The 24,557-nt window shown below is 42.1% G+C and overlaps 2 protein-coding genes across 4 annotated transcripts in view; one reads left to right on the forward strand and one right to left on the reverse strand.

The window, feature by feature from the left end:
• The window catches only part of fxr2 (FMR1 autosomal homolog 2), a 21,025-nt gene extending 12,475 nt beyond the window's left edge, over window positions 1–8,550 (reverse strand). Inside the window, exons 1-11 of one of the 2 annotated variants that reach the window (XM_061960361.2) lie at window positions 8,211–8,550; window positions 6,545–6,597; window positions 4,770–4,863; window positions 4,558–4,629; window positions 1,560–1,708; window positions 1,362–1,455; window positions 1,154–1,270; window positions 907–1,077; window positions 753–831; window positions 542–651; window positions 67–153 (exon numbers count right to left, since the gene is read on the reverse strand). In XM_061960361.2, coding sequence (XP_061816345.2) covers window positions 67–153; window positions 542–651; window positions 753–831; window positions 907–1,077; window positions 1,154–1,270; window positions 1,362–1,455; window positions 1,560–1,708; window positions 4,558–4,629; window positions 4,770–4,863; window positions 6,545–6,597; window positions 8,211–8,261 — 1,077 coding nt within the window. In that variant the 5' untranslated portion in view covers window positions 8,262–8,550. Of the gene's footprint in view, window positions 1–66; window positions 154–493; window positions 652–752; window positions 832–906; window positions 1,078–1,153; window positions 1,271–1,361; window positions 1,456–1,559; window positions 1,709–4,557; window positions 4,630–4,769; window positions 4,864–6,544; window positions 6,598–8,210 lie in introns of both variants that reach the window. The other variant, XM_061960360.2, reaches the window with a different exon arrangement.
• haus4 (HAUS augmin-like complex, subunit 4) overlaps window positions 1–23,417 on the forward strand; it is a 25,416-nt gene extending 1,999 nt beyond the window's left edge. The window contains exons 1-9 of one of the 2 annotated variants that reach the window (XM_061960363.2): window positions 17,961–18,143; window positions 18,232–18,371; window positions 21,713–21,844; window positions 21,918–22,058; window positions 22,171–22,267; window positions 22,350–22,495; window positions 22,655–22,785; window positions 22,857–22,925; window positions 23,019–23,413. In XM_061960363.2, the coding sequence (XP_061816347.2) occupies window positions 18,077–18,143; window positions 18,232–18,371; window positions 21,713–21,844; window positions 21,918–22,058; window positions 22,171–22,267; window positions 22,350–22,495; window positions 22,655–22,785; window positions 22,857–22,925; window positions 23,019–23,205 (1,110 nt within the window). In that variant the 5' untranslated portion in view covers window positions 17,961–18,076 and the 3' untranslated portion in view covers window positions 23,206–23,413. Of the gene's footprint in view, window positions 1–17,960; window positions 18,144–18,231; window positions 18,372–21,712; window positions 21,845–21,917; window positions 22,059–22,170; window positions 22,268–22,349; window positions 22,496–22,654; window positions 22,786–22,856; window positions 22,926–23,018 lie in introns of those variants that run through there. The other variant, XM_061960364.2, reaches the window with a different exon arrangement.
• The last annotated feature ends 1,140 nt before the right edge of the window (window positions 23,418–24,557 follow it).

The following is a 24,557-nucleotide window of genomic DNA, read 5'->3' on the forward strand; positions in this document are numbered from 1 at the left end:
TGCTTTATTTGTCTCAAATTTTTGGGCGACCCCTGCTCTATTGGTTTTCATGCAATTCACACTCACCTGGAGATAGGACACGTGGTACTCCAGCAGTGCCTGCGCGTTGCTGATGTTTTCCTTAGTTCCAACAAACACAAAGGGAACCATGCCCTGATATAAGGTAAGAGAAAAGATAAAAGAGGAGCGATCAGTGTGTTGTTCTTTTCCATGTAATCTGACGGCCTTGACTGTAAAAACATAAACCTATTATTTAATGTGACATTGTAAACTCTGGAAAAAGAACATCTCAGATAAGCTTACAGCTGGGGGCCAATAGCCCCAATAGCAAACACAAGTTGTGTGCATTGAATACACTGTGCATAAGTTGAAAAAAAATGCAGAAAGTGTAAAAGCAGACAAAACATGGAACATCAGCACTTGTTTTACAAAAGTTATGACAATTTTGCAGAGTATACAGCAAGAGAGGAGACGAGCCTAACAGTTTATTCACCTCTTTGCTGCTGGCAGTGTCGTCTCTGCCTGCCCCCTGCCTGCCTACCTCCTCCCGAGGAAGCTTTTTGTCGTTGTCTCCCTCGATCCTGACGCGGACCACGCCCGACTTGTCCACAATCTCCTGTATGACTTTGCCACTCTTACCGATGACTTTGCCTGCGTATCAGGAGGAAGGGCAGAGACGGTGTTAATATTGGGAGGATTCTCGTGAAGCCAAATGAGCAACATGGGCAAACTACATGCATTTTTTCACTCACCTACGAGGTTCCTAGGTACTTGAAAGTAGTCTTCTTTGAACTCAAGAAACTCTCGAGCTTGCCTCACTGCCTCTGGGCTCTGTAAAACACACATCAGGTCAAACTGCCCAGGATGATGACCATCCAACTATGCTTAAATCTTGAGGCCACATACCTCTCCATAGATCCTGAAAGTACAACTCTCTTCTTCCAGCTCGATAGCGGTGACACCAGGCACCTTTCGGGCCTGTTGGATGTTGGCGCCATGGGAGCCGATGGCAAGCCCCATCAGGTCCTCTCGTACCCGAACCTCCTCCTGGTAGGCAGAGGCCAACTGCTTGCTTGTCTGAAAGAGGGCAGGATGTGTTTCCAAGGAATACACAAAATGGGGTGGACTAATCACATACAAAGGGGATGATTACCTCCAAATGTTTGGTGGCTTCCTCGTTTCGGGACATTAACATTAGCTTGGTACGGATACTGCGGAAGTGCATGTCGCTGAGAAGGGTAGCACGCTTTGTTGTTGTTTCATTTGTAGACTGAAGGTCAGACAAAAATAAGGCTTCAACTCAATATTTGTGTATTGGAGAGAATAGTGAGCTACATATGTGACAGATAGTGAGTACAAACCAGCACAATGAGTTCATGTGATTGGGCACTGTAGAAGATGCAGTTGGCGCCAATAGCTTTCCTGAAGTCTTTGTGAATGTTGTCACCTGCACAGCTGTTGATGGGGAAAAACACAATCAGCAGAGCTGCCTTGGAACAAAATTGCTAAATCAGACATTAGAGCCTCTTACAACATCATCAAGTAGTTAAGACACTCACATCTCCCGTAGGTCCTCCGGGACAGCGATGATGACTTTGTGAAAGGATTTTTGCGAAGAGGGGCTGTTGGGGTTGAGAGGCCTGATGCGCTCTGCTGTGACAATCTCGTTGTAAGTGGCGTCACACGCCGCATATTCGATCACGTAGAACTGAAATCACAAACACATTTTGCGTTTCGTGCACCCAATAAGTCTGATTTTTAAAAATAACTTGGTTTCTTCTTTTTCCCCACCTACATATGACTTCCCAGTTGACATGCTCTATCATTAATGCAACTGTTGGCCATACGCTGTATGCCTCTCATACGCTAGGGGGCGATTGTGGTCATTTCAGGCTGTCAGCTATGTGGGAAGTTAAGTAACGGAAGATAATGCTAAATGATAACATAAGTAATATAATAGCTCTCAGAGTAGCAGAAGCTCTGGAAAACGAAAACTTTCCACAGCTATTACCTGTTGGTGGTAATATTTGAATAACATATGCTTTTGTTCTTGGTTATGATGATAATTGGAGACAAAAGATTGCCATTGTGGTGCACTGCTTTGACTAAGGACAAATGCAGTGAATTATATTTGTTGGTTTAGATATCAAGGGTGTTGCCTAAATTTATGTACAAAAAAATGTGTCCATATTTGTATATATTATACAAATATATATAAAAGAGTTTTAATATCAAAATAGGGCTGTTTATAGGTTTCTCTCCACCAAAATGTCACATATTTAAAGTGTCTTCCTTGAGAACATTCTGACATTTAAACAGTTGGGTTTTTATTTTATCATGTATCATAAACTTAGAAATACTTTAAAATACGAGAGGTGTCTGGGCTTTTTGTGATTTAGCTCAGATACAGCGGAACCCACTTAAAGACGATTTTGCTTATGTCGACAAATCGTCTGTTGATTAACTTAACCCTGGTGCTGTGTTCCTATTACCAAAGGTGCTTTAAGTTTAGCTCACAAGCATTTCCGGCAACAGTGGAAGTACCGTATTTTTCAGAGTATAAGTCGCACCGGAGTATAAGTCGCACTTGACGAAAATGCTTTATAAAAAAAGAAAAAAAAACATATATAAGTCGCACTGGAGCCCAGCCAAACTATGAAAAAAACTGTGACTTATAGTCTGAAAAATACGGTAGTACTTGTCACAGCCAAAGATTGACACAATCCTGCCCTTCAACCTTTGTAACTGAAAAAGATAGCGCGAAGGAGAAGTAGAGCATGGCTGAATCAGAGAAACAAACCATGAACATGTCTTAACGGTTTGCCCGACCCAGCCATGCGGCGCTGTCGGTTCACGTCACTCAGGCGTCCAACCATTTATCCATGCAGGTATGGGAGGGTTGCTTATGCTGTGTGTCCGTTTGATCGGTCAACTGGCTCTGTGGGCTGGATGGCACTGCCCTTGGTGCACAGGCACACCTTGCTGTCGGTTCTGACGTGTTCGGCCCTTAACTTAAATACATCGGTGTGCAATATGAAACATTTCCTAGTTTCTCTTGCTACATGACAGAAAAGCAACCCGAAGGACACACCTACAAAAGTCTGCTCCTCAAAGTAAATGCTGAACAGTAATATGTTATTTCATAAAACTAATGTAGTTGTTCGTAGTACATGCAATAATGTGTTTCAAACAATACATCTTATCTAAAAGTTAGTTTTTCATTTCAAAAGGTATTATATCTGTTCAAATTGTTGTGTTTGGGACGATTAAGCACATATGGAATTGATTTGAACAAATGTTAATCGACAGGCCTGATTTGAAATATGGGTGTTTTGAGTTACAAGCTTGTTTGTGGAACGCAATGCAATCTCGTAAATTGTAATTTAAAAATGTTATTTATTTCAGCTTCTATAGCTTTAATTTGTGTATGATTGTTGGTATGAACTAACCTGACTCTCACCAGATCCTTGTAGTTCGCTGAGCTCCACACAAGGATCTGGGATTTCTCAATAGGAGATGTATTTCAGAAGGCGAGGTCTTGTAAAAAAAATCATTGTATGTGATTGGATAAACCACTTGTCCGTTATCTTAAATGACGTGCTACTTCAACCACTCACATCGAAATCAACCCGTGATACTGATGAGAGCGACACTGGGAAATGCAAAACAGAACAGCCGACATATTGGATAACGACAGAGCGAAAGGTTAGATAACTTTTACTGAAACAACGCAGCAATGTCAGTAGACGATCGATGTCGCAAAACAGTTGCAATAGCAGAATCGATGTCAGCACACGACTCCTCGCTGCGTGCCGCCAATGTTGTTTGAATCAAACAGTCGCTTCGCCGCTACGTCACATCTATGAAATCCCGCCTGTCGATCCTGATTGGTTCATTATTTGTTGCTATCTTGAAGGAGTATGCAATGCCCTTGAGCCCAGACCCTTGTGTGGAGCTCAGCGAACTACAAGGATCTGGCAAGAGTCAGGTTAGGTATGAACAGCCCCCATCCCACACAGAAGCCCACTACATGGCAGAGAGAACTGACGATCAAATTAAGATACATTTACATGTGTTGTAGAAAGCTAATTCCCAGCCACTTCAGGCAGTAAATTGGTTTTCTTTAGTGTGTGTGTACTGAATGATGCTTAAAACGTTTACACTTCTTAACAAAAATTCAGCATTATGCCGTTATGAGGCTAAAAATCCATTCCTACTTTGATAGAAAAGTAATATCAGGGGTCAAGGGATCGATGATAAAGTTCTTAAACGTTAACAAAAAAATAGGAGGATCTGGTAGAGCCCACCACACGCTTAAAATGGAGAATTAGAGCAATAAGTCAACCCGAGACATTCCTGTAGGCTCTTACCAGACCTCTCTAAATAACAGCGACACATTCAGCAGCAACTCCCCTGGCATGGAGACGCTGTAAGGCTACCCCCCACTCCATATTCCACTGACCCACTATTCAACTCATCGATTGCCCTGGTGACTGGGAGGTGGTTTGCTTCAAGTGTAAAATGAAAAGTGCTCAAGCAAAGATGAGCTTTATTTACCTCTCCCTTCATCATTCGGACCCGGGCGAGCCACCAGCCACACGGCTCCTGTTCATTGGCCCTGGAGTAAACCTGCAAGACAGAGAAAACAGTCACAACTTCATCTTTTTGTCGATGGTCGGCTGCTAAAAAGGATCCCTGATGAGGGCTGTGACAGTGAGAAAGTTCAGGAAAACAAGAGAGTCAGTGACTAAAAGCGCCAAAGGCCTTACCTCCACCTCCTCTCCTTCGCCAATTTCCTTTTGGTAGTCGGTCGGAGGTGGCAACCGCACGTCGCTGAAGGGTAACTGTCGCTCTGGCTGCCAGCTTCAGTGTGAGCGGGAGAGACAAAAGCAAATAACTAGCTCTAATCTTCTAGTGACACAATCTTCTACTTCAGGTCTCAAAAAAGTTAAACTTTAAAGTGGTACTATTATGCAAAACCCAATTTTCCTACCTATTGATACCTGTTTTTGTGTTTTTGGGATCCCCACAAGTCCTGAAAATTTGAAATCAAACCATGGAGGCATGGCAGAGATATCTATGAAACAATATTTCCTTCTTTCAAAAGTGCTCCAAATGAGTTGTTTGGAATTTGAGCCTTTAGTGACATATTTTTCCTTTGACAAGGTATAGCTCCATACATGGTTGTGGTTTATCTGAAGAACTTTGCACGAGTCTGGCCTTTTTTTTATCCAGTCGTAGTCAAGTTCTTTATTTTTCTCTATCCTCTTGTTGTGGGGAAGACCAGCTTATACATGCACACCAAAATCTTCTACCGTTGCTATTTCTAACAAAAGTATGTTCATGTCCACATGAACACACAGTTTCAAAAACGCATATCCGGGGTAAAAACAATCTCCATCCACACAAGTGTAGTTTCAAAACTGTCTATGTCTACACACAAACACATACACCTGCTGTCATGCATGTTTGGTCCAATCAGAAGCCTGGAAAAGCAGCCATACTGACTTATTGTGCATTACACCGGTTATGTTTATTTTGATAAGCTATACATACAATGACATGTACATGATCTTTAAAACCAGCCTGCACTTACACAAAGCCTGAGAATATTATCAATATTTCTTTAGCATTTAAAGCGCAGATATGCGTCTGTGCTTATGATATACAATGCTCATTGCATTCTAACACAACTGATCAGCAACATGGTGATATATTATATGTGCAGTAAAGTGTACATTATTTCTAAAATCAGCGAACACTACGGAAGCCTCATGAATGTTTAAGTGCCTAAAGCGCAGACGTGCGTGTGTCACTGCAAAACTCTCATTGTATTATAGCGCAATTAATGATCAGTATAGTGATATATTACATGTGTAATTAAGTGTACCGGTACATTGTCTTTACAGTACACACTAACATGGAGGACGCTGCATCATTTTTTTAGTCCTTCGGCGCATTATACAGGTATTGTCTTATACAAATAGCCGAGCACCTTATCAGGGAAAGTAAAAAAAGGGTCGTGGCAGGGGCTGAAGTTGCATCCCAATAACAGCAAAGGCCTGCCGCCCCCTCCCCTACCCACTCTGCATAACTTGGGTCAACCTCTATTTTTAGGGAGCTCCCTGCACTACACTGCACTGCACTCCCAGCCAAGAAGATAAAAAGGGTGGCAGGTGTGTGTTGGTGGAAGTGGTGGAAAATGGTAGGTGCAGTCGGGCAGAGCTAGGGAGGGAGCTGTTAAAGATGTGTACAGACAGCTGCATTCCAAGCACAAGTGCCGAAGAGGAACATTTTGAATGCTTGAGGAGAGTACCGGCCACAACCAGTTGTGGTAACTTAATCACGACGACACACATTGGCAGGACAGACACACACTGGTAGGACAGACACATATTGGTAGGACAGACACATATTGGTAGGACAGAGACACACACTGGTAGGACAGAGACACACACTGGTACGACAGAGAGACACACTGGTAGGACAGAGACACACACTGGTAGGACAGACACACACAGTAGTAGAAACGGTTCAAACGTACTTGTTTTCAAACACTATGCTGAGCGAGTCATCATGGACATCCTTGATATAACCCTAGGGGGGAGAAAAGCACAGAGAGGGGGTACAATGTTATTGCAGTTATGATTAGCGTGGTCTTGTTTGAGTGTAAACATTTGGCTTGGAAGTAAGAAACAGAAAGAGGCACAAAGCAAGAGGAGGCTTTTTTAGAAGCTGGGAAAAAGTGTGCAAAGGTGGCACATGCACAATGTGCACAGCATACAGTCAAAAAGGACGCCATTGTGAATGAATGGCAGACCTCAGCCGACACCCTCTGTGCTGAGCGATGTCAAAGTGGTAGGTGTGGCGTGTCTCTTGCAGTAACACTACCCTATAAGGGACAGAGGTGGCGTCCATGTTGACATGGGTTCACCTGCTGGAAAATATCAATGTCACTCTGAGAAATTAATTGACATCAACTGATGGTTCACATTTTAAAAGTGGCAAGATAGCGGGGCCCATCCTCCTCTCTGCACTAATTTATGGAGGTTACCTCAGGAGACAGCTGCACATTTAATGTCAGATTGACTGCCACCAAGAGCACCAAGTCATAGGTTGGGCAGGCCCTCCTCCTGGTGTGACAAGAGTGGTGTATAAGTGTCAAAAGGACACCACGTCCTTAAGTCGGCGGCCACATGTGGCGATCACGTGCTGAATGGCCAGGACTGTAAAACATCGCGCACTGATACACAGCTCCATCAACTGGCAATTAAACCTTTTGTCCTCGGCGCCCGAACAGGGTGCAATGGTTTCGGGATGAATGACGAAAAGAACTGAAAAATTGCTCATTCGTGCCAGAGCCAAACTGTCACCAAGTAATAGGCAGCGACAGGTGAGGCGGCAGAAGGCGAGTAAATTTAGGCTCATCTCGAACCTCCTATGTGGTCAGCCCGGCCTGCTGAACAACCAACGGCAGAAAGGGGCGGACATATGTTTTCACTGTAATACGCATAACTAAAATACGAGAAGTTTTTAAAAATATGACTAGGTAGTTAGGAGGGCGGGGGGTAAGGTTGCCATTCCATACATCCTTTCTATTTCATTTCTATACTCTTATGCCACCCAACTTAAAAAAGGAGTTCAAATGAGTCAAATCACAATTCATCTGTTCTGTACCTATTTTATACATGCGTGTATCTGTGTTTGACCCAAAACGTGACAGTGAAAATGGTTGTCAGGGCCCCTAAGACATGAAAGTTAATTTTGATAATATGAGAGAAATGAAACCGAAAGTCAGGCATTGAGTAAACGACGGACTGTCTGCACAAACATAAAGTACCCTAGCTTAACATGTAGCATCTCACACCAGAGTGGCAGCAATGACACAATGGGTGTGTGGTTATCAGATTGTTTTAGAACCCCCACACTATTTTAGAGCGGTATCAGAAGAAGACGGAACGTTGACAATGGTTAATACAGTGATTGTGATGACGACAGTTGCACCTACTAGCTTAAGAGCTAACTCGTGCTAGTAGCTGCCCACCCCACAATGACCAGCCGTGCTGGGACGCCAAAACGCCCTCGTTTTACTCAAAAACGACTCGACTCGTACTAATAAAGTCATTCTTAGCGACTACTGAGGGTAAAATGACTCAATGTAGCAGCTGGGAACAGCAGAAAACTTTGCTTACAAGAGGCAGCCCAGTTACCTTATAGAAGGCCCCGTTCGAGCCACGAACTTCCACGGCCAGCCCGTCCATACTTGATGGCAGCTCCCCGGGGCTGTGCTTGTCGGCTGGAGCCGGGACGACTCCGAGAGCGTCGGGCAACGAGACCACCCCCAGCTTCACCGGCCCGTCGCCGCTCTCCGGCCGCTTGTGGATGTCCAGTGTTTCGGGTGGGAGGGAGAGGGAGAAGGGGAAAGAGGTGATGGGTGTGATGGTGTCAAGTGAACCCGACGGAAGCACACCGTCTCTCCCTAGGAGCACCGTGGTCACTGGCGGTACAAACAAGCGGGTTCTGGGCTGAAGGCTGATTAGCACCGAGGCTAGCTGCTATCAACACCTTGATCCAGTCAGTTGGAAGGATGCTAGTCTGCTACTAGCCACTGATAGCCGTGTGCCTCAAGTGTGGCGCAGTCGCTGCGTTGAACAACCGCAGAGGGGAAAATTTCACCGGTCCCTTTGAACCTGCTGTGCAATTTTCACGGGCGGACCCCTCCAAAAAAAAAAGGTGCACTGCCCGGCGAGTACTCAATGAAGCTAGCGAGCCTCTCCAACACACGCCGATAGAGTGAATCAGTGAGGGGCTGAATGACCTCAAACACCCAACGAAGCCCCGCCCACTACGGAAGTCTGCTCTGTTATTGGTCGATAACCTTTGAATCAAATGATTCAAGGATTCAAAGGCTTTCTATTATGCAAAGGTAAACAAGGCGATCACCTTTTGCAACGTCACTATCAACGTGCAAATAGGTAAAAACAATCAAAAAAGTAAAAAAATCAACATTAATGGATATAACTCAGTGCCTGACAATAATATGTTATTAGTGAGGTTGTGTGGGTGGGCTGCCTACAGGGTGTTAATTGTGATGCGTCTAGTGCAGTAGTTAGAGGGAAGGTTGCATGTCTACTTCCCACCTGCTTGCTAACCTCTCGCTTACAAACACTGCCGCTGGCTAGCCCTTGTGGTTTACCATGAATTGATTTACGTGGACCCCGACTTAAACAAGTTGAAAAACTTATTCGGGTGTTACCATTTAGTGGTCAATTGTACGGAATATGTACTGTAGTGTGCAATCTACTCAAAAAAGTTTCAATCAATCAATCAATGGTGAACGTAGAAGCAGCCTTGTGCGTCAGTCTTCTCCTGCCAGTACAAAGCCTCTCCTTCACTTAGACTTTCGTCGGGCCTCCACGTGGCCACACACGGTAACTAGGGCCCCGCGGCCCAAGGCAAACGTGGCAGGGGATATCGGAGCTGCAGTGGTCCCCAGAGGCGTGATGCTCATGCCCACATTGTGGGCACGCGCTGGCGTCACCCAACCACTGCCCCCGCTGCCTTGTGGGTTAGTCTGGGAAGACAAAAGGCTAGGGGAGCACACCCTCAGAGAAAAGCAAGTGCTGGTAGACGCACCATAGGCGGTCCTCCGACAGACCGGAGCTCCGTCCTGGGTTTCCTTTGCCATCCGATACAGTTCCTCACAGCGAAGAAGTGACGTTGGAGTCTGCGCTTCTCCCTCGTCGAAAAAGACTTCAACGGCGGAGTAGGCAGATGATGGTTGCAGAGAAGCTCCACAACGGTCACAAAGGTGGAGGAAGGCTGCAGCAAAGATGGGCCCCCAATTGTCTTGGTCTCCATGCCATTGGACCCAGGCCTTCTCTTTGCCAAGGACAGTATAGTGGTTGTCTGTGCACCAGTCTCCCCACTTTAAAAGATTCCATGCTCAGGCGTTTTCCTGAAGGACCCGCCAACAGGAGGACAATCATACTCGTTCAAGTGATCGCAGATGATGATGATTTAGTGAGGTGGAAAATAGAATTCTGCATTGGCTTGCCAACTTTCCAAATGTATATATACTTGTAGGAGGTGATTTCAACACTGTCTTTGACAATTCACTTGAAAGATGGCCACCAAGCTCTCAAAATAGTGTCAGCTCAAATCCAAAATTATTAATGCAAAGGCTCAATTGATGCCTGGAGATCTAAAAATCCTGATAAGACATCATTTACCTGGTCTCATAAGTCAAGCTCAAGGAAGTCTGGAATAGATATGTGGTTAATTTCTAACACACTGCAAGACAATGTTAATGTTAACATTCTCTCCACTCCTTTGACTGATCATAAGGCTATACAGATTCACACCTCTCTACCTCCGTTCCACAATTGTCCAAATAACTCATACTGGAAACTCAATAGTTTGGTTTCATGTCATGAATCAGAATCAGAATCAGAATCAGAATCAGCTTTATTGTCATTACGCAAGGTAACGAGATTGAGGCCATTCCATACAGTGCGATGTGTGCATGCTAGAAAAACAATGTGCAAATATATAAAAACTTAAAAAATGTAGAAGTGCAATGAATATGGTGTGAAATGAATATATACATGAAAAAACAAAACAAAAACAGGGTGGTTGGTGGAATGGGTTATTGCACCGAAGAGAAGGCAGTTATGAGGGACAATGGGGCAGTCCGTTCAGGATGGTTATGGCCCTGGGGAAGAAGCTGTTCTTTAGCCTGTTTGTTTTGGTTTTAATGCACCTGTAGCGCTTCCCAGAGGGCAGCAGGTGGAACAGGTCAGAGCCAGGGTGGGTGCTGTCTTTGATGATGGCACTGGCTCTGTTGAGGCAGCGGGAGGTGTAGATGTCCGTCAGAGAGGGGAGAGGGCGGCCGATGATCTTCTGAGCCGTCTTGACCACTCTTTGCAGCCTCTCCCTGTCTGCTGCAGTGCAGCTGCCGTACCATACCGTAATACAGTAGGTCAGCAGGCTCTCGATGGACGAGCGGTAGAAGGTCAGCAGCAGGTCAGGCTTCAGGTTGTACTTCCCGAGGACTCTAAGGAAGTGTAGCCGCTGCTGAGCCTTCTTGATGATTGATGTGGTGTTGACTGTCCAGGAGAAGTCATTAGAGATGTGGACTCCAAGGTACCTGAAGGTGTGGACCCTCTCTACACGCTCGCCGTTGATGTAGAGGGGGCAGGGTCGGTGCTGCTCCTCCTGAAGTCGACGATGATCTCTCTGGTCTTGCTGGTGTTGAGAGCGAGGTTGTTCTCCGAAGACCAGGCCGTCAGCTTCAGGACCTCCTCTCTGTAGGCAGCCTCGTCACCCCTGGAGATGAGCCCGACCACTGTGGTATCGTCGGCAAACTTGACGGTAAGGTTGTCACTGTGGGCCGGACTGCAGTCATGGGTGTAAAGGCAGTAGAGGAGGGGGCTCAGCACACAGCCCTGTGGGGAGCCGATGCTCAGCGTGCGGGAGGATGAGAGGTGCGGGCCAAGTCTCACATTCTGGGGTCGGTCCGTTAGGAAGTCCCTTATCCAGGCGTTTGTGAGAGGGGGGAGGCCAAGAGTGTCCAGTTTATTGCAGAGTCTGTCCGGGATTATTGTATTGAAGGCAGAGCTATAGTCCACAGAGAGCATCCGGACATAGCTCTGCTGCTGCTCCAGGTGGTTCAGAGCAGAGTGGAGAGCAACAGCGATGGCGTCCTCTGTGGACCTGTTCGCCCGGTATGCGAACTGGTGGGGGTCGAAGTCTGGAGGGATATGGTCCTTGATGTGCTGGAGAACAAGTCGCTCGAAGCACTTCATGATTACCGGAGTGAGGGCCACTGGTCGGTAATCATTCAGGCTGGTGATGGGAGACTTCTTCGGCACCGGGATTATTGTAGATGACTTCAGGCAGGATGGGATGACTGCCTGAGCCAGGGAGAGGTTGAAGATCCTGGTGAGGGGGGGAGCGAGCTGGTGGGCGCACGTCCTGAGCACCTTTCCAGGTACTCCGTCTGGTCCGGTAGCCTTCCTGGGGTTCACAGCCAGGAGCACTCGTCTGACACTGTGCTCCTGTACAGTGAAGCAGTTAAAATGAGGATTAAAGAAATAATAAAACATTTTTTTTAATAAAGCTAAGACCCAAAACATGTATGGTAGTAGTTGGGAATTCCTTAAATATGAGGTAGGTAAATTTATTAGAAAATATTGCAGTAATCTAGCTAAGAAAAAGCGGCCTGAGGAAGAAAATGTGATTTCCATCATTACTGCATTATCCTCTATATGTCCACATAATATGTCAGCAGAAGAAAAAGAAAGGCTCTTAGAAAGTCAAAGTAAATTAGACAAAATGTATCAATTGAAAGCAGAAGGACCCTTTGTAAGGTCTAGGAAACAATGGTTAGAGGAAGGTGAACAGAATTCCACATATTTCTTTCGATTACAAAAATCGCAGACTCAAAATAACACAATTGGTCAACTGAAAATAAACAATATGGTTTGCAATTATACAAAACAGATTGCAAATCATTGTTCTCAATTTTACAAAAAATTATACAATAGTCAATACTGTGAAAGTGACGCTTTACGTTTATGGATGCCTCAACTGATACGAAATCAATCATTACAGCTGACCAAGAAATATGTGACCGTCCAATCTGTTTCAAGGAAGTAGTGGAATCAATCCTTTTTTTTTTTTTTTCAAATTTCCACAAGCAGGCCTTTCTGGCATGGTCTCTTCTCTATAAGCACAATTTCTCACCTACAAAATACTTCATTTGGAACAATAGAGATATGTTCCAAAAGGAAATCTGTTTTCCTCAACAATTGGTTCAAGAATGGTATTATTTTGGTGAGCCAGCTTTTCAATAAGGAAGGTAAACGTTTTAATTACCAATAATTTCTCAACCATTTTAAGGTCCCTGTAACTCCCAAACAGTTTGCCATTGTCTTTGATGCCATTCCAACAGGTGTTGTTATGTTGTACAGAGGTTATTAATTTCCTCTTTCTGCTATAACAATTGTGAATGATCCACATGACACTCCTGTGGGAAACTTTGTTTTGATCAGAAAAATAACAGAAAATCCTAAACTTATTCCAAAATCATTGTGTGTCTATTTCCTATACATTTTAGTTCTGGATTAATGTTTTGAATGACATTTACTCGGTCAAAACGTGGTCTCTTTCCAACAGGTACTTACTTACGAACAAAATCAAAGAGATTTCTTTCAAAATCATTCATCGTTATTACCCTGTAAAGACTGTGATGGTTAGATACAAGAAGGACATTGATGTTACCTGCACCTTATGTAACATGCATCCTGAGATTGTTTACCACCTGTTTTGGACTTGTGAAAGCACTTTATCACTGTGGCAGGGCATCTGTTGTTTCATCTTGGACAATATTTATGACAAATTTGTGCTTTTTCTTGAAGATGTGCTATTTGGATTTACACAGTATGAGGAAAAAAATTGAAAAGGAATTTTACCTTTGCAACTTCATTATACTTTTGGCTAAGTTTTATATTCATAAATCTAAGGTGTGCCCTTAAAAAAAGAGTTAGAACTTTATTTTAAAACGTTATCTATCTCTAGCAACCAAAAAGCTGTGAAAACTATAATGCTATGCTCCAGATTTAAAATATTTACAAAACTTGTGTGAGCCTATAACTATACACGTTACTACATATATATATATATATATATATATATATATATATATATATATATATATATATATATATGTAGTAACGTGTATAGTTATACGTATATATGTATGTATACATATTAATATATATACACTGTATATATATATATATATATATATATATATATATATATATATATATATATATATATATATATATATATATATATATATATATATATATATATATATATATATATATATATATATATATATATATATATATATATATATATATATATATATATATATATATATATATATATGTAGTTACATTATAGTAGAATGTCTGCCTCACAGTCTGGAAGGAAGGAAGATGCTGCATTTACGGTGCAATAACCACACATCTCAATACAACTCTTCCTGATTGCAGCATCTATAATTGACTTCAGTGGTTTTTCTTTACTTACTCCTTCCTTCCTCCTACATCCACAAAACATGCATGTTTGCACAGGCAAGTCTGAATGGTTGGTTGTCTACAAACAGTGACGTGCGGTGAGGTTCATGACTGGTGAGGCACTGACTTCATCACAGTCAGATTTATAAACATATGAACCCTAAAGAGTATCTTATTCACCATTTGATTGGCAGCAGTTAACGGGTTATGTTTAAAAGCTCATACCAGCATTCTTCCCTGCTTGGCACTCAGCATCAAAGGTTGGAATTGGGGGTTAAATCACCAAAAATGATTCCCGGGTGCGGCGCCGCTGCTGCCCACTGCTCCCCTCACCTCCCAGGGAGTGAATAAGGGATGGGTCAAATGCAGAGGACAAATTTCATTACACCTAGTATGTGTGTGACAACCATTGGTACTTTAACTTAACTTTAACTTTACACATACAAACTGTAGCATACAAAAAAGCACATTTAAAAAAAACAACGTTATTATGGTCTTACCTTTACTAATAAGTGCGGGAACAGTGGTGTTCGTGTTGGAGGAGTTGTGAATGAATGAAATATGAAATCCGTGCTGCAGTCTGCAGGTGTACCTAATGTTGTGGCCCTGCGGTCGTTCGCGGCTCCTCCAACGCAAGCATTGTTGTTTTTGCACTTTTTGGCTTCTTGTTGAGTGACTTTTTTGAGTGGGTTCGGTCTTGCACGTGGAGGGTTTGGGTGTGGGCTTTGGTTGGTGTGGCGCTCCCGTCGGGGGGTGCATTAACCGGCACAAGAAGGCGGAATTACTGCGAGCCTCAGCCAGTGCGTCTTCGCAGCCGTTTTATGATCGCTCAGCACAAGAAATACTTACACACATACAGTTGTTGGGGCTTCACGGTGGCAGAGGGGTTAGTGCATCTGCCTCACAATACGAAGGTCCTGAGTAGTCTTGGGTTCAATCCCGGGCTCGGGATCTTTCTGTGTGGAGTTTGCATGTTCTCCCCGTGACTGCGTGGGTTCCCTCCGGGTACTCCGGCTTCCTCCCACTTCCAAAGACATGCACCTGGGGATAAGTTGATTGGCAACACTAAATTGGCCCTAGTGTGTGAATGTGAGTGTGAATGTTGTCTGTCTATCTGTGTTGGCCCTGCGATGAGGTGGCAACTTGTCCAGGGTGTACCCCGCCTTCCGCCCGATTGTAGCTGAGATAGGCTCCAGCACCCCCGCGACCCCAAATGGAATAAGCGGTAGGAAATGGATGGATGGATGGATGGATACAGTTGTTGACAAAATACACTGTACATTATATACCTCAGCTAACTCAACTATGGAAATGTATAATATAGTTCATATAGCAATACGGTCTCACTGCACAGCAGGCCAGCAGTTAGCCGAGTCCGCAATCCATGGTGAGGCACAACTGAGTGACGTTCCTCAACTGGCTGCTGATCACCGCACCGTCTCTTCTCAGTATTTGACCGGCAAATGTGAAAATTCAGCGATTTTGAATAAAAATAATCTAAAACTGGTGAAGTTAAATAGAAAATAACTTTATAGTATAATCACTGGATACATATAACAATTTAATATTTTTTTTTTCTTTTTACCTTTTTTTTCTTTTCATGATGGCAGGCCTCACCTGCCTCCAGTGACTACACGTCACTGGTTTCCTGTGATTGTCTTAATGAGGAAAATTGTATGAAAATGGGTATATGCATTTATACACTGTACATACGAGTTAGCTCGTCAGCTCAAGGTCAGACAATTTGGGTTTGAATCCCCATTGGCTCCAGCTTACCAGTGGCTGCAGAAAATGGATGGATGGACTTACTGTGGCGCGCAACCCTTAACAAAAAGCAGACAGGTGATGGTTGGTTGTCAGTTTATTTCGAAAATGCATAGAATTACAATGTAATAGATCACATATTTCCAGTTGTTCCATTACAGCATGTCTGAAAAGGAGTAGGGAGAAGCAGAGCTTAAAAGAAAGTGTAGGATTTGTTCACACACACAAACACAGAAACACACACATATTTCATAGAGTTTTTGATATATCTCAACTGCCTATACCAGATTTTTTTTTTAAACATTTGTTAAATTGATTTTTGACGTATATAGTCCAGAAATACAATTAAATGTAAAATGTTATTTTTTCTCCCCCCAAAAGGTAACCCACAAAAAATATATATAACATAAAAAAAATAAACAATAAACTAGAACAAAACAAAACATGCATCAGTGAAACAACTACATGAAAATATTGACATGAAGCCACAGACAATTGCACTCCTGAGTATCCCCAACACTGTGCAACAACTCACAAAAGCAGACAAAAGACTCATCGATCATCTACTTTTCAATGACATTTCAATCGGAGTAAAATTTGAGATCAGTCTCTTTTACATATTTTAGAAAACCACACCATACTTCCTGAAACTTCATAGAACAACCGCTCAATGTCAGCCTCTTCTTCAGTTTGAGAAAATACAGAACATCTTTAATCCAGCGAATGTGGCAAGGAGGCACTGCCCTCCAATTTAACACACTGAGTCTTCTAGCCCAGTGTTTTTCAACACTAGTGTGCCCGTGAGATACAGTCTGGTGTGCCATGGGAGATGATCTAATTTCACCTATTTGGGTTAAAAATATTTTTTGAAAACCAGTAATTATAGTCTGCAAATTATGTGTTGTTGTTGAGTGTCGGTGTTGTCTAGAACTCGGCAGAGTAACCGTGTAATGCTCTTCCATATCAGTAGGTGGCAGCCGGTAGCTAATTGCTTTGTAGATGTCGGAAACAGCGGGAGGCAGTGTGAAGGTAAAATTGTGTCTAATGCTTAAACCAAAAATAAAGAAAAGGTGAGTGCCCCTAAGAAAAGGCATTGAAGCTTAGGAAGGCTATGCAGAACGAAAGTAAAACTGAACTGGCTACAAAGTAAACAAAACCAGAATGCTGGACGACACCAAAGGCTTACTATGGAGCAAAGACGGCGTCCACAATGTACAACCAAACATGACATGACAATCAACAATGTCCCCACAAAGAAGGGTAAAAACAACTGGAATATTCTTGACTCGTGCAGGTGTGGGCCTGGTAAGAGGTGAGGGGAGCAGTGAGCAGCAGCGGTGGCCGCGCCCGGGAATCATTTTTTGGTGATTTAACCCCCAATTCCAACCCTTGATGCTGAGTGCCAAGCAATGATGAAGAGATTGACAGCATTCAGGAACAGAGAAAATGGTATAGTTAAGATAGAACGCAATAAAAAGTGGTAGGATAATTGGAATAAGGGAAACAAGTAGGGAGTATTACAAAGTCCAGAGGAGAGTAGGTGTAATGAGAGGAGGGAATAATAATTATAATATTAGAAATAGGAAGGAAGAAGACATTATTGCTAGAAGGAGGTTAGGACATACATATGTAAATAGTTCATTGAAATTGATAGGGAAACATAATACAGGGCTGTGTCACATTGTCATCAGATAGAAAGTATAGGGCATGTTTTAATACACTGAAGGAAATACAATAGAGAAAGGGAAGTACTGGAAAATAAGTTAGCAAAAGAGAGATTAGTAGTGGAAGATATTTTAGGATTGCACTCAGAACACGTAGGATACAACAGTTATATGAGCACCAACTGATGAAGCCTACTCAGATGAGTGGCGAAACGTCTTTCAAGACAAACAAAGCAGTCCAGTTGCGATCGATTGAATGCCCTGAGATGACAATGACCTGGATGAATGAGAACATTCATAGACATATAGGGTACAAAGCAATATATACATTTAAAAAAAGACTGGGTTAAAAAAATAAAATAATATAGAGCAGGGTTCCATCTCGGTCCACACTCCATATCAAAAGGTGGCGGTAATGCACACCACAAGGTTGCTTGTCAACCGCCATTAAACCAGAAAAGAAGAGAACGAAGCCCGTATGCGCGCGCTACTTGGTTTAGGAAGTTTCTGCCCACTGCTGAAGTGAACGTGTACTCTTGTTGAAAACATTTGCCGAAAATGGCAAATGTCCTCGGAGTCACTGGTGCATCATCGTTCGGAAATGAAGAGAGTTTGCACCAACAGGGTAAGAGAACATATATGTGTCGTTTTGCTGTTTCTATTGAAATCAGTACTCCTACTGTCTGTCTCCTGTACGTCGTTTTATTCGACAGTTTTGGCCTCCTTTCCACTCTGTGACATGACCGAAGACGACCTGAGACAGAACCCTCAGCTCTGTAAACTCTTGGCGACTCTTGCACAACATGTGGATAAAACGGGACTTACCAACCCTCTGAAAACAGAGTTGAAAAAGGTACAGAAATGTGTTTACATCCAACAGGGGCTGTTGCCGATTATGTGATCTGTCCTGGGACCAGTGGTCCTTATCACTAAGGGCATTGATGAGGCTGGTCGCCACCTATTAAATTTCGTTTATTTGGCCCGAAAAATAGTAACGTCCATCCATCCATTTTCTACCGCTTGTCCCTTTCGGGGTCGCGGGGGGTCGCTGGAGCCTATCTCAGCTGCATTCGGGCGGTAGGCGGTGTACACTCTGTACACGTCGCCACCTCATCGCAGGGCCAACACAGATAGACAGACAACATTCACATTCATACTAGGGCCATTGTGTTGCCAATCAACCTATCCTTTCGGTATTTACTATAAATAATGTATCCTTGTTCAATAGTGCAGTGTTTTTCAACCACTGTGCCGCGGCATACTAGTGTACCGTGAGACATTGGCGTTGTTAGGCCTATTTTAGGGAGACTCTTAAGCCCCCCTAAAATATTCTTAAGCCCCCCTAAATAATTTGGTGTTTTTTTTTTTTACAAATACATGCCGACATAGTCATTATAAAGTGGCCCGAATATGAGTTTAAATAAATAATCATATAGCCTGTTATTATTCACTCAGTTTCCCCTCACTTCGTAGCGTAAGGTAGAGAGCCCCTTTAGTGCGGCGGTATCCAATCCATTCCACTTGTTCATATAGAAAATGCCCACATCACTCAAATTCCAGTCCGCATTTTCTCTGCGACCTTGCTTGCGGTCCTGCAGGTGTACGAAGCACATTATCTTCCTTTACAATGAGTGAAACTGCACAAAACCTTGTGTGTGCAATTTTAAATAATTTAGTTTTTAAGTTTTGTGTTTCTTGTAGAATCTATATAAAGTAATATACATTAGCCTATTGTTAGAATAATGAAAAAAACATCATTAAATATATTTGTTTTATTGTATTGTTACATTAATAGCTGTTGTATTATTATAGGATGGCTTGTTAAACATTTCATAGGATTTTCAGAGGGAGGAAAAACCAAGACATTTAATATAAAATGTAAAATGAATAAATACATAAAAAGAAAAAGAAAAAAAATGGTTAAAAGCCATCGTCCCGGGGAGCATTTCATTTCGTCCCGTGCATTTAAAAAAAAAAATAATAATAACAATGAATAATTTCTAAGTCTTTCTTTGCCGTTTGTGAAGTTTTGTGCTTGCGCGTAACGTTCGCTCGCATCCTGTGCATCTCCTGGGGGCTAAGCCCCCCTGTCCTTAAAAGCTAGTGACGCCCCTGCCGTGAGATATTGTCTGGTGTGCCGTGGGAGATGATGTAATTTCACCTAATTGGGTTAAAAATATTTTTTGCAAACCAGTAATTTTAATCCGCAAATAATGTGTCGTTGTTGAGTGTCGGTGCTGTCTAGGGCTCGGCAGAGTAACCGTGTAATACTCTTCCATATCAGTAGGTGGCAGCAGGTAGCTAATGCTTTGTGGATGTTGGGAACATTGTTTGTCGTAATCACAATATGCAGACGACAGCGGGAGGCACCGTGTAGGTAAAAAGGTATCTAATGCTTCAACCAAAAATAAACAAAAGGCGAGTGCCGCTAAGAAAAGGCATTGAAGCTTAGGGAAGGCTATGCAAAACGAAACTAAAACTGAACTGGCTGCAAAGTAAACAAAAACAGAATGCTGGACGACAGCAAAGACTTACAGCGTGTGGAGCAGCAGACGGCGTCCACAAAGTACATCTGTACATGACATGACAATCAACAACAAAATAGGAAACACTACACACTAGGACTGCAACTTACAACTAATTTGATAATCGATTAATCTGTCGATTATTACTTCGATAAATCGATTAATAATCGGATAAAAGAGACAAACTACATTTCTATCCTTTCCAGTATTTTATTGGAAAAAAAAACAGCATACTGGCACCATACTTATTTTGATTATTGTTTCTCAGCTGTTTGTAAATGTTGCAGTTTATAAATAAAGGTTTATTTAAAAAAAAAAAGAAGAAAAAAAGTAGCCTCTGCGCATGCGCATAGCATAGATCCAACGAATCGATGACTAAATTAATCACCAACTATTTTTATAATCGATTTTAATCGATTTAATCGATTAGTTGTTGCAGCCCTACTACACACAGGAAAACACCAAAAAACTCCAAATAAGTCACGGCGTGATATGACAGGTCGTGACAGTACACCTACTTTGAGACGAGCTATAGTGTTGCACGGTTGGTTATGGTTTGAATTTATATCCAACAATTGCGAGAACGACTTTTTACTGTCATTTTTTTTAGTTTTTCCGCTAGTGGTGTACCTCGGGATTTTTTCAATGAAAAAAATTTGCCTTAGCTCAAAAAAGGTTGACAAACACTGCATTAGTGTATATGTAGTGAGAGAGAACACTCTCCCACTAGATCAGTGGTTCTTAACCTTGTTGGAGGTACCGAACCCCACCAGTTTCATATGTGCATTCACCGAACCCTTCTTTAGTGAAAAATAAAATGTTGGTTTTTAAAAAAAATTCAAGACAAAGTTATGTTTTTTATACTGGTGCACAAAATGAACTGTGCATGAACATCACCTTGTTCAAAGAACAAAACCAACAGTGCATGAACTCACAACAAATTACACGCCTGCAAATCAGTGTGACTTCTGCTGTTGCCATATACATAATACACTGATAGGGAGAAGTTTTTATTTCCACAATGAGTCGGGTGTGTCTTGACCTCCACGGAGGAGGCTCCGCCGAACCCCTGAGGCCGACTCACCGAACGCCTAGGGTTCGATCGAACCCAGGTTAAGAACCACTGCACTAGATAGAAGATCCACAGCTAACCTGTGTATGCACCTGCTGCCATACAACACCAGTGACATTTGTTTGGTGCTGTGGCGTGAGACGTGTCTGTTAAGTAATTTCCACTTATTAACGCTTTACATTAGGGCTGCAGAATTCTGCAAAACATTTGATTCATGAATTTCTTGCCCAAAGTTGAGATCACGATTCTCTCTTGACAATTTTCTTTTCAGACACACACACACACACACACACACACACACACACACACACACACACACACACACACACTGTGTTCATGGGCATGTGCTTTCGGGTTTAAGAATTCACCGGAAGGACAGTTGATTGGGGACTATTTGAATAGAAATGAATAAAAAAAATCCAAGTTAAAGCTGACGACAGCAATGGCAGCGTCAGTTTTTTTGTGCAGCCCCTCTTCATCCACATGTTTTCTTTAAAGGAACACCGAGTAAACTGGAGACTTAATTTTCTTCCTGCAAAGTTCTGTGTTGGCGTTCTCCTCAACAAAAGATTTTACCTGTGGCTGTTGTTTTTTCAGGCTGAGCAAAAGCTGCAGAGCCAGCGACGTAGATGGCTGCGCTACGAGACCCTCCACAGATCACTGCAGGAGATTATCCAGGAATACAGTGTCCAGAAGCATCGTTCTACTGTACCACCTGACCAGAAGATGGTGCAGTAGTATGACAGGCAATAAATGAACCGACATCTGCCACATGTCACTGATGCAAACTATTTCTTAACAGTTTTATGAGACAATGGAAAGGTGCCTTGTTGTGACCATGTGTGCCAGGCAGTTGGATCTCAGCAACACCACCAAGCAGGATCAGCCCTTTGTTTTGGGCTTGACCCCCACACAGGTGATGGAGCTCATGCCTTCAGAGAAGGTACCTACATTAAGGAAATAGACTCAGGCTGTTATTTTTTACTTGGCATTATCTCATAGTAAAATGTTTGTTAGTTATTTAAGTAATGCACATTTTGCTTTGTCTATGCCAGAATGTGCAAAAAATGAAGCAGATTCTACCCAGAGAGCTGGAGGAACATCTAAAGAAAAAGTGTCTCAGCTTCCTCTCCTACTATGAACCTGAATGTGGTGAGATTTCTTCACACACAAATGGATCATGTCATGTTACCTAATTGACCTGTAGATGACATGGGTGTTGCTTTTTTTCTAGATAATCAGAGTGAAGGTCTAAAGAGCTGTAAATTGTCTCATCTGTCAACCCAAATGGACAAAGACAAAAAAAGAGTGGCGAGTCTTATGGAGAGCGACCATGAAAAGGCAGTTCTCCTGCAAAGGCTGACACAACTTTACCTTTCTGTGAGTTGTTTGTAGACTGAGTGCTGTTTGCTTCTACTTTGTAAACACTTCTATTTGCTTATTTATGAAAATTTAACTCTACACTTAGTGCATTTTAATGAAGCCCACTATGCAGTGTGTAGTTTACAGTATTAATGTGACACAGTGTAACTTCTCCAGGAAATGACCAAATGTGTGCAGCTCCTGCAGTCACTCATCTTGGAGCGCTGCTTAACAATCCAGGCAGATTTGGACAAAAAGAAGTTGGAATACTTTGAAGGCAAATGTGAATTAGTCTTGCAGAAGATAAAGTAAGGAGTTTAATGTTCTAATAAATATGTGTGTGTGTATTTAACAATGTGTCTGTTTATTCTTTTTTAAGAGATGAGGTGGCTGGGATTCAGCTGGACACGTACACAGCAAACACAATATCTGCTCACAGAAAAATCAGGCAAGAGACATTTTGCATGTTTTTTTAAAAATGATATAGTTTTTGATTGTACAGAAAACATGGTTTATACTTTTGTCACTTTCTCATTTGTAGGACAAAGCTGGAGTCAGAGCTGCAAGCCTGTCAGGTGGAGAAACAGTCTGTGGAGTTAAAACTTTCTTCCTTTCAGATCTTGGGCAAAGAATTTGAGGCCCTGGCTGAGGAGTACTGCAAATTTCGAGAAGAGATCGACATGAAAAGCTGGGCTTTGAAGGAATTCACTAAGGACAACATACATTGATAATCATATCTGATCACTGACATCATCAAACATGTTTAATACTTATTTTTGTCTGCAACATTATAAAGAAGAATTGACTCCCTTCCCTCTTAGTGATGTCAAATAATTAAAATGTTAAATGAGATTTATAACAGGTGTAGCTCCTTTCGGTACACGGCAACACAGGAAAGTTCTTTTTTGAAAAACGGGCGTTTATTGACTCCTCCTTCTTGCTGTACACACCACGCCGACACGCCAACACGCCGTGAGAACTTACAAAATACAGTCCAATACATCAGACTTTGATTTCACATCAATAAACATTCAGAAAGAAATTAAATTACAAAAATACAATACCTCGTTGGCTGCTTGTAACGAAAAGAGGTTCTAATAATCACTTGCTTGAAGTTTTGCACAAATCATCGAATACACTTAAATCTTTTTAGGCGCTGAAGACAACGTGCTCAAGCACCCTCCCCTCTTGCATGTTCTGCCTTATTTACTGTCCGTGGGGTCAAAACATCACAACAATCGTTCCGCCTTGCAACACAATTAACTCAATACATTTACATTTTGCTCAGGAGATTTTACAATTACACATTTTCCAATAATATTTTATAACTCTGCATCATTAACTTATTTATTAATATTTATTTATTTATTTATGACACATATTTAAAGCATGAAAACTCTCAGCAACAGCTACAACAGGGGTGCTGTGGATTAATGTTGATGGATTACAATTAGATATTCATTTGTAGTCTGTATTAATCGTTAAGTTTTGCATACAGAAAGAGACTCAGGAAAGGAAGGATTATTTATACCAGGGGTGTCAAACTCATTTTAGCTCAAGGGCTGCATGGAGGAAAATCTATTCCCACGCAGGCTGGACTGGTAAAATCATGGCTTAATAATTAAAATTAAAGACGATTTCAAAATAGTTTTGTTTTACTTAAACCAAAAATAGAACAAGCCCATTCTGAAAATGCACAAATGACAAATAATAATTTTAGCAAAACCCTTCAAGTTAGTTGAAAAAAAATAGTGCAGTTTCAAAAACACCATGAAGACCACAATGAACTTAAGACTTTGTCTCAGTATATTTACAAAGCCACTTCACTTTAAGCACTTTCTGTTTAGCATTCTTAGAATCAGAATCAGAATAGTTTTTATTGCCATTGTTTGAGAAGGGGTTCACAAACTCGGAATTTTACTTGGTGCAATCGTGCAACATAAAACACATACAACACAGAATAGAATAACATGAGCTGTAACTGAGCTATCAGATCTTGTTATTGGATCGGTAGGTTGTGAGTTCAAACATACCAAACTGTCAGTCATACCAAAGACTATAAAAATGGGACCCATTACCT

Source organism: Nerophis lumbriciformis, linkage group LG05 (genome assembly GCF_033978685.3).
Source record: "Nerophis lumbriciformis linkage group LG05, RoL_Nlum_v2.1, whole genome shotgun sequence".
NCBI classification, from domain to species: domain Eukaryota; kingdom Metazoa; phylum Chordata; class Actinopteri; order Syngnathiformes; family Syngnathidae; genus Nerophis; species Nerophis lumbriciformis.